This window comes from Penaeus monodon, chromosome 8 (genome assembly GCF_015228065.2).
Source record: "Penaeus monodon isolate SGIC_2016 chromosome 8, NSTDA_Pmon_1, whole genome shotgun sequence".
Lineage (NCBI taxonomy): Eukaryota > Metazoa > Arthropoda > Malacostraca > Decapoda > Penaeidae > Penaeus > Penaeus monodon.
Genome location: NC_051393.1, coordinates 7,774,615 through 7,784,614, shown reverse-complemented (window position 1 = coordinate 7,784,614; position 10,000 = coordinate 7,774,615). Strand labels below are relative to the sequence as shown.

General features: G+C 48.5%; 1 protein-coding gene across 1 annotated transcript in view; it reads right to left on the bottom strand.

The window, feature by feature from the left end:
• LOC119575854 (latrophilin Cirl-like) overlaps positions 1-10,000 on the bottom strand; it is a 169,061-nt gene that overhangs the window by 56,342 nt on the left and 102,719 nt on the right. Inside the window, exon 3 of the mRNA XM_037923395.1 lies at positions 3,297-3,338. Coding sequence (XP_037779323.1) covers positions 3,297-3,338 — 42 coding nt within the window. The remainder of the gene's footprint in view (positions 1-3,296; positions 3,339-10,000) is intronic.

Below are 10,000 nucleotides of genomic sequence, written 5' to 3'. Positions count from 1 at the left end.
GCCTAGCCCTATGCCTCGCCTTGTGGCCTAGCCCTATGCCTGGCTCTGGCCCCTTCCTCTCCTGCCTGCCATGGCCACACTTGAGCGCACATCCACAATCCCGCGACGACCCACTCCACCTCCCCCCCCCCACCTCCCTCCCTTTCCCCCTTTCCCTCGCCACCAACACTAAAGCTAGACACGTTAACCGCACCGCCGTGCCGCCCAAATCCCCCGCACGGCCTGGCCAGCCTAAGTGCATCGTCCTGTTCTTCATTAGAGGTTCGTGCGAAATGCTGATTAAATCTGGAGGGGCGGCCGGCGGGTGCAAGCGAGTGTGAACGCCGGTGGCAGCCAGACTTCGGATTTTTGTTTCCTCCGCCTCCCTGTGATGGATCCCGCGCCGCAGAATTCGTATCGCTCCGCGGGCGAAGCGACACGACGTTCGACAACCTCGCAGGAGCTAACCCCGCACGCGCCTTCCCTCGGGGCTGCGTCGCGATAACAGCGTCCAAAACGTTTCATTTGCAAAGTTGTTCATCAGTTCAAGATCATGAGTGGTATTACTCCTGAGTAATCGTAATAAAGTTAATTGCAAAGGCAACTTTTAATATTTTAACCGTGGATATGTTAAAAGTTACTGAAAATTATCTGAATTAATCCAGTCTTTGAATATTTCAATGTTCGCACACTTTACATGCTTGTGAACATACATACAGACATTCATACATACACACACACACATACATATATATCTATTAATCTTTCTATATATCTATGTGTATGTATATATACGTACATGCATATATCCATATCTGTCCTTATGTATTTTCGGTATCAGTCTATCAATGTATATATATCTCTATTTATCTAAACACATACATACATACATACATACATACATACATACATACATACATACATATACATACATACATACATACATACACACACACACACACACACGTATGTGTCCACGCGCGTATATGTACGTTCGTCGCTCTCGCTAGCTCACTCGCGCCACATGTAAACAGCGGCCGTCGGAGCCAAGAGCTAATGCGGCGTCGGCTGTAGGAGGCGGCGGAGGGAGCACCCGCGGGGCCCTTGAGAGCGGCCGCAGCATCCAGGGCTCCGATAAAGGCAATCTCAGCGCCGCCATCCTCCGAACTAATCAAGGTGACTGCCGGACCCGCTCATGCCCAGGCCGGCCGGTCGCGAGGGGGAGGCGGCGGGAGGGAGGAGGTCGGGCCATTTATTGATAAGTGTATTACGTTCGCGGGGGCATGAAATGGTGCGATAATTGCGAGGGGATACATTAGCCTTATACAGCGCGAAGGGGCGGGGCCTTGGCCTGCGCTCATAAAGCAAACCTTATAAAGCACGACACAATATCTGCACTGTAACCTGAACACAACTGTAACTTTAGGGAGGATCTTATCAACCCGCGGAAATATTGGCCAGACTGCACCACCAAGAAGCGGCAGACAGGCAGGCGATTTCAGAGTTTCTTATGCAAGTTTATGGCGGGTGATTCGCCGCCGCTGCGCACATGGCACTTCCCCGAACGCCGCTTCCACTTCACCAAGGGCGCTCCAACGTCGGGCATGACCGCGCATCAACACTTTATCCTTGGCCGCCCCAACCCCCTCGCCAAGTATTATATTCAACCAGAACATTCCCATCAGCTTCATCAAAAACTGCCGTCACACGACTCGAGCAGATAAACCGCAAATAATTACTCTCTCTGCCGGGCCCTCCCTCGACGTCCATTAACCCCCCTTCCCCGCCCCACCCACCGCCCTCGCCCCCTCTCGCCATATCTGCGACGCCGCCGTCCTCTCGCACACTCAGGCGTCCCCGGCGGCGCACATACCAACAGAAAAGACGTCTCGAGCCTTCAGTCACAACACAATACGTTCCTCACCCTCCGTCACTCCCCCAAAGAGATCGGTTTTAATCTCAAGTCGCGGGACAAAGTGAATATAACATCTTCAGCATCGAGAGTGACATACTCGCTTACTGAGCTCAGAACATGCAGAGCATACCTCCTTCATCCCCTCCTTCCGTCGCATCAAGAGTGGAGTCTACTTTAGTGTGAAGGCCGAGTATACCCCCTCCTCTCCCCCTCCCCCCTTAGTGTAGGGGTCAGGCCGCCGCGACCACTAGAGTCCATTAACAACATGGAGTCATGACATGGACCCAAGTCTTTGTCTCTGCCTCCCAGCCTGGCCAGTACATTTACCTACCTTTTATCCGACTGGAAGGAACTCAATGACCTTGTAATTACCTCCTCGCCCACGAGTCATCTGCCTCACCAGACACGACCCCACGCCCGCACGCCCAACACGGAATATCACTTAATATGATTTGCATGTGTCCTGAGCCCACTCCATCGCCACTCCGCGAGACGAACTACTTGCTTGCTCATAATAATGCCTGATAAGCAGAAGGCAGCCGGTGCAACTGTGCAGCAATCGCCCTTGTATCCATCAGCGAAACAAAAGATCAACGTAAACTTTCGATAGACACAGAAAAAGTAATGACAAAATCATATACAAAAGATCTATTGAAAAGCTTACACGGAAATGTAAAAACGATCACGCAGAAGTGTCGGCAGGATCAAGACTAGTGGACGGTAGTTTAAAAATATGAGTAAGGAAGGAGGGAATTTGTGAAGCTGCTCCGGTAATTACACAGCGGCGCAGGAGGAATGTTCACGGAGGGTATGCAAGAGCCAGTGACGGGGGACAAAGGGATGAAGGAGATACGTGGCTCAAGCGACATGGTGCGTGAGAGAGAGAGGAGGAGAGAGACGAGAGCAAGCGGAGAAAGCAGACGAGAGAGTAGAGGAGTAACGAGAGAGAGCTAGAGTAGAGGAGAGAGGAAGATAGAAGAGAGAAAGAGTGAAAGAGAAAGAGAGAGAGAGAAGAGAAAGAGAGGAAAAAGAGAGAGAAAGAGAGAAAGAGAAGAGAAAAAAGAGAAGGAAGAGAGGAAAAAAGAAGAGAAAGAGAGAAAGAGAAAGAGAGAGAGAGAGGAGAGAGAGAGAGAGGAGAGAGAGAGAGGAGAGAGAGAGAGAGAGAGAGGAGAGAGAGAGAGAGAGAGAGAGAGAGAGAGGGGGGGGGGAGGGGGCAGCCTGCTCTGAATAACCTCAAAGTCCAACCAGTTAATGGTCGAACAAGCGATGGGGTAACGGGCTGGTGTCTGGTGTGTGGCGGCGGCATGCAAAGCAAACTGCCTTTGCTCAATCAAGCGCACATTAAAAGCTTACGACAAGTTATACTGATCAACGTTCTGGGCGATAAGAGAATCCTCCATACCTGACGTGGATCCTGTGGCGGTGGGAAACGCTGGCGACATACCTGAAACAAAAGAGAAAATATACTTTAGATCTCTGTAAAATCATATGTATATTATTTAAGCACATACGTAATCTACAATGTGTGTGTGTGTGTGTGTGTGTGTGTGTGTGTGTGTGTGTGTGTGTGTGTGTGTGTGTGTGTGTGTGTGTGTGTGTGTGTGTGTGTGTGTGTGTGTGTGTGTGTGTGTGTGTGTGTGTGTGTGTGTGTGTGTGAAATGTACATACAAAAGAGAGCGAGAGGTTCTGATTTTCTAAAAAAAAAAAAAAAATCTTAGATATCAATTAAAAAATACAATGACCACTGAAAACATACAATCGTTCATATACTACAAACAAACCTTTTGTTAATTCCTTAATTTATCAGTTTACTCAGTTTGCTTCAGTAAAACAGTATCTGATGTTCCTCTTCGCTCACCAGACGGTGCACTACGTAATGCTGAGCAAGACAATGGTTCCCTGCTCACTTTACAGTCACTACCCTCACTACTACATGTTCAATCCCCAATATTTCTGGGTAGCCGAATCTTAACATGGCAATAACTGCGACCATATTTCCTCGTGATTTTGTTTGTCTCGTCTGAATGCTTTCATTGCTAAGGATGATGAGCTATTTCAAATATCTACACTTTTTTCGCTATCTGCCTTCGTGTTTGTTTTCGTGGTCTTTCGTATAAACTGCGTCTTCCTGGGGGATGATTTCGACAATGAGTCTGAGAAGGTATGATGGCATCCATAAAAATAGGGAGAGGAGGAAAGGGCGAGAGGGAGAGAAAGGAGAGGGAGAGGAAGGGGGAAAAGGAGAGAGAGGGAGAGGGGGAGAGGGAGACGGAGAGACGGAGAGAGGGAGAGGGGGAGAGAGAGAGAGAGAGAGAGAGAGAGAGAGAGAGAGAGAGAGAGAGAGAGAGAGAGAGAGAGAGAGAGGTCGTCGGGGCTTTGAAGGGCGTGGCGCTGCCCGGCCGCCCAATCGGCTTACACTCGCCATCCGAGGCCAAGACTCGGCCCTCTCCAAGAACCCGGGGCTCATCTCCACCGCCGTCGCCGTCTCCGCGCCATTGTGTGCGGTGATACATAACGGCGTCGCCACTTTGGGAGCCCAGGTAGTGTGCGATCGTAAATCGCCTTGCTATACTTAACATGGACAAAGGAACGACTTTACGACACTACAGGCCACGATAAATGGGCCCAACTCTCGCTTCAAGGGGACACGACGCCAGGACACCCAGGAATGTCCATGACAATTATGACGAAGCACGAACTCCCTTGTCACCAGGTCTCCCATGGACTCCTCTCTCGCAGCCATTAATCCTCCTCCTTTTCGCTTGGTGTCTTCAAACTCGCTGGAGACGCGTCCCGCCTCGTGGGCTATAAAGTGCATAAAAAAAAGTAGAGAAGAAGAAAAAAGAAAAAAAGCAGCAGAAAAGAGAGAGAAAAACGAAGAAGATAAAAGAAGGACATGACAGAATATCCTCTTTGCTCCTACCCAACTGCAGAAATATTAATCCAGCGGAGCGCAAAACATGGATATCTTCTTCACTACAAGCTTCAATCAGTTACATCCTCCTCCCCCCTTTTTGCACCGCAGAGAATTGGATCCGACAGTGTGTGGGTTCTAATAGCTTCCTTCACCCTCACCAAAGGCGATACCAGCCGACCTCTCACCTGGGATAAGGGTAGTGTTTCATTCAACTCTGAAGGAGGATTAGAAGGAGGGAAGGCGAAAATAACTGGAGTGAACCGGAGACAAACGCTAATCATAGTGTCTACAGAAATTACGAACGGGAGCAGATTTCGAGTCGTACAAGTTCTAATATCAAAGGCAATGAAAAAGAGGAGAACCGTCGGGAAAATGGTTTATCACTGCCGCCAAAAAAATCAATTATCGAGGCATCAGACACGAGTGATTCCTCCTCGCCAGCAAAGCGAATGGAAGTCAACGCTTTCTCTTCTCCATAATCTGATTTATCGCATAAAAACAAGAGGAACAATGACGTTATAGACAAGTCGCTTTGACAGGCGTTACTAATTGCAGCCGCAAATAAATGTGGCATTTAACTATCCGGTCTGGCAGATATTTAGGGGAAGTAGAATAAGACTCCCACTCACCTGATTTGTCGCTGACTGCGCATTCATCCGCGCGGACAAACACCTTTCACCTGACTCGTATTACAAGATTTTTTTTTTTATAATAAACACAAAACTGACATTAAATTCGCATCCTATGATATTCTATAAGAGAGAGGGTCTTCCAACACATTCTTCAGGTATAACGATAAAGACACATCACTTCGTACAAAACGCATCACCAAAATCAACTTTTTTTTTTTTTTTGTCTCTGAGAGAACGAAAGCTTTCATGTCGGAGTAGTGAGGAAGAAGTAATGCAGGTAAGCCACGTTTCGAGGTGGACTGTGGCGCCTTTGTGTAGGGCCTGCACGCTCTGATTTAATGATGGGTTTCGCTTGAAGAAATACAGAGGGCAGACAGCTGGATCACCCGATTCACTCAGTTATGAAGAAGGTTTAGTACGAACGGGCTTTGTTCTCAGGGAAAACGATCAGCAATTATTCTAAGAACGACTTAAACTGTGTAAAGAAAATGGGTTATGATCACTTTAATATCGTATCAAGTCGATTGTACGAGTTTTACAGAAGTTTGTGGTTAGGAGGCCGAGTTCCTAAGAGGCCTGTTTGGATGGGCGAAGGTCCCTCTGCCTTTGTGTGATAGCTGTTATCTCCCGCTTCCATCTCCTCTTAGACTGCCCGTATCGCCATCTCTCCTTTGTTAATATCAACTGCTTTGAGTATCTCCATCATGCTTAGCTCTTTGAATGACCGTATTTTGGGCGGTTATATCTCTACCACGAAGAAAGGAAAAAGGAGATAAAAACACACAGAAAAGAAAAGAAAAACAAGTAAAACCTTTTCCTTCCTAATCTCTATAGGACTCCACATAAAAAGGGATCGTGGCATCTGGAGAAGAGCATTTAAGGGTCGCGGATTCTTTGTCTTTCGAACTGTGTAGGATCTTTGTGTCTCGAAATAGGATCCTAGCGCCCTTGCCCTTGTGGAAAGTATGGCACACTCCGCCATGCTGGACAATAACAGTCCGTGAGGATTACTCTTCTCCCGGCCTAAATGCTGCGATGAAAGGTCAACATCTCTGTACACCATGATGGTTAATAACAGCATTTTCTCCTGTCTCGCTTATCCGCACAATCTCACGTGTCACATTTCATTGCCTTTGACCCTCTTCTATTAGCTTCCTTATCAGCTAACCTGGATGTTTAGCTCTTCCTGAACCATGGGCTGCAAGCAGTTATTACACAGGAACGACTGTGCTACACGCTCTTTATACTTTCCTAATTGTTATCTGGAGAAATGACTTCCGAGGAGTGGATCCTCGAGTAAGACGCTTTCCTCATGTGACAAACAGCTGAGATACGTAAGAAATATTCGACAGCAGGATTCCAGTTTGTGTCGTTGGCTTCCACGCTATCTTATAATTAGAAATAATAGAGAAACAATGAACAAGGAAGCAAGAAAGGAGATGTACATTGAAGGCTAGAGAATTTTGTCGTCCTCTGGCCCGGCTGAAGAAGGTCGCCGGCCCTCACTTCGACGCTTCTCCTCTCCCTCGCACGAGCTCGAACTCCCTTACATTTTCGTGTCTTTTAATTTCATACATACATACATACATGCATACATACATACAGACAGACAGGCAGACACACACACACACAAAGACAGACATAGACACAAGTACAGGCAAAGACACACAGACAGACAGACACAGATACACCCACCCACACACACTCCCACTCTTTCTCTCATGTCTTGGAAAGTTATACCACAAAACAATGAACAAAACACTTTGTGTTACTGTTCCATGAGTAATATAGTGGCGTTGTGCCAAGAACGGGAAAAAAACATTATCATCATACTTAAAGTGAAACAAGAGAACCTGCAAAACTCCAGGAAGGAGGCTGCGCATTTTAACGGCAGAGTTTGTAGAGGGACTAAAAATTAACAAAATAATCTCGAAGTCATCATAAGAAAGTTCTTAAACAACTCGAGGGCCTTTGACGTACACAAAGCCTTCAATCTTCAGCCAAACTCTCTTCTCGTTATTTAAGACATCAAAGTGTATGAACTTATGCAGAATAACAGAACTAAAACTTGGCTTAGACTTCAGCACCAGAGCTTTACCCTCACCCTACTCGGGGAGCTTTTTTACCGCTTCAACTTTCTATCGCCGTCAATTTTCTTGTGGGAATCCTGCCTAATGTATGCTCTTGTAGTGGCCGACATGAACCACTTTTTCGAAGCGTTTTTCTTCACGGCGAGACATCTAATATCTTCACTCAAATATAACAATATTATTCTATACAAAGCACGCTTGGAAGGCGGAACAAATACAGAACTTGGGCAACAGTGTTTCCCTTCCTTATGCACCGCGAGTGGAAGTGAAAACGGAGGAGAGAATGAGACGAAATCAAGGTGGATCATAAGAACGTGGAGTTGCCCGCTCATGTTGGTCCCCGTCGGGTATCAGCCTTAGACGGGAGTATGCCAGGGGTCGACGCAGAGATATTCAATGTATCTAGGGAAAGACAATGTGTGCGCGGGGGAAGGAGGGAAGAGGAGGGAGAATAGCTACACCGAGATTCCGTGGGCAGCCGTCCGTGAGGTCTTCCACGGTGGGCTAGACCCGGGTCGCGCACTCATGTCGGCCTACCACTACGGTGGCTCTCTCATTATTAAAAAAAAAAAGAATCCGAAGCTCGTCCTTCAAGCAAGAGGGACTGGTTGGAGGACGAGGAAACAACCCGGGAAACAAGTCAAGAGAGATCGCTGATGGACGAATCTGGTTCAGGGCGGGTCGAGTGCGAGGGATCACTCAGAGGTGAGGCTGTGGGGTCAGGTAGGGATGAAGGCGAGGGGTTAGGTGTGGGCGTGTACGACGAATCAGGTGGGGGTAAGGACAAGGGATTAAATGGGCGTGAAGACAAAGGGTTAGGTGGGGTGAGCGAAGGGGTCAGAGAGGGAAGGGGCTTAAGGGATGTTGGCGGCATGCAAATGTATTGTCACTGTTACACAGACACGATCAAATCCACTAAGATAACATCATGGAAGCGTTGTCGACTTTCCCCCTAGAAGAGGGAGTCTGCAATGCCTCCTATTATTTCGCAGCCGCTGTTTTACGAGTTTCCTGCCTCGTGAGGTAATCAAGACGACGGCTGGTACTATGCTAATTATGTTTCCAGGTGTTCATCTTCATATGTATAGCGCAAAGTTTACAATGGTTCTTTCCAAAGTTTTATGAGGGCGATGTGGAAGTTCCGAGGAGATGCTTCGTCAGGACTAATGCCGCAGTGATTGTTTCGCCTCACGAGAGCCCCCAACCTTAAAATCTGTTCGACGAAGTGAACGGAATTCCAGTCCCCCCCCCCCCCACACACACACTCTCGCCCTCCCCCTCCCCCTCCCACCTCAATTTTCTCGAACCCTACAAGAGCCGGATGTGCCGAGGCGTCGCTCCGTCCCATGGACACCGCAACAAAATGGCGAGAGGAAGATAGATGAGTGAGAACAGCAGTGCAAGTGCCGCGATGGAGTCCAACGACAAGCCTCGGCGTGACCTCAGACGTCGCATTCCGCTGCCCGAGTCTCACGTCCTATTGTCCATCACACTCGATCCCTTATTTTTTGCCCAACTTTCTTCGAGCTACATCGCAAACCACATTCCATTTCTAATATAAATAAAAATGTACGCCTGACGGACGCAGTGAGCAAGAAAGGCCATAAAAGTGCACACTCGCCCGAGATGGCGCGGCGGACGGCCAGGGAACGTGGTCGGGCCATCAAGGTGGTCTCCCTCGACAGCCAGACCTAAAAATCTATTACTTATTATTAATCAGGCGGGGAGGCGAAGCCCGGCCGGGGCGAGGGCGGAGGGCCAGGCGAGTGCGCCAGCCACAAGGGGAGATGAATAAGTAAGGGAGAAGACAAGGCAGAGAATGAAAGTGAGCCAAAAATAAGGATGATGAGTTAATACAAAGTTGAGGATGAGGATGAGGGAGGAGCGTCCCAGACGGGCCGGCCGCCTTACGACCACGAATTCCTTCTCAATTCTCGGAGCTTCGTTCTGGCGCGAGTCCAGTGCCGTGATTGGATATCCCTCAGCAGTGTATCGCTGGAACTAGAAGGTTCAATTACGTACTTGCGTCGCATTTTGAGGGACCGCGAGAGCGCCGCACATCGAGCAAGCTGGAATTCTTGAGGGTCGAGATAACATCTGTCTCCGAGCCCTTTTTTTTCTCGGACTTGGTTGGCTTTAGAGATGAAGGATGAAGATAGATGTTGATGGGGGAAAAGTTTGTGTGGGGCATGAGGATGATGAGCGGCAGACGAAGATGAAGAAGGGTCGCGGCGAAGACCGGGGGGCGTCTCTCCTCTCCAGTGTCGTTAACATGGCAGCCAAGTTCACCGGATTCGCCTTGCCAGTGCCGCCCTCCCGCGACCACAGACTCGCACGCTATCACAAAGTATCGCGCCCATGCCAATTAAAGCTGCTGGGGCGGCGAACGAACGTTTATGGTAATGAACATAGTGTAGGGGGTCGACCACACATGAAGACGCGGCGGTGCGAGGCCAGTACGAGCGCT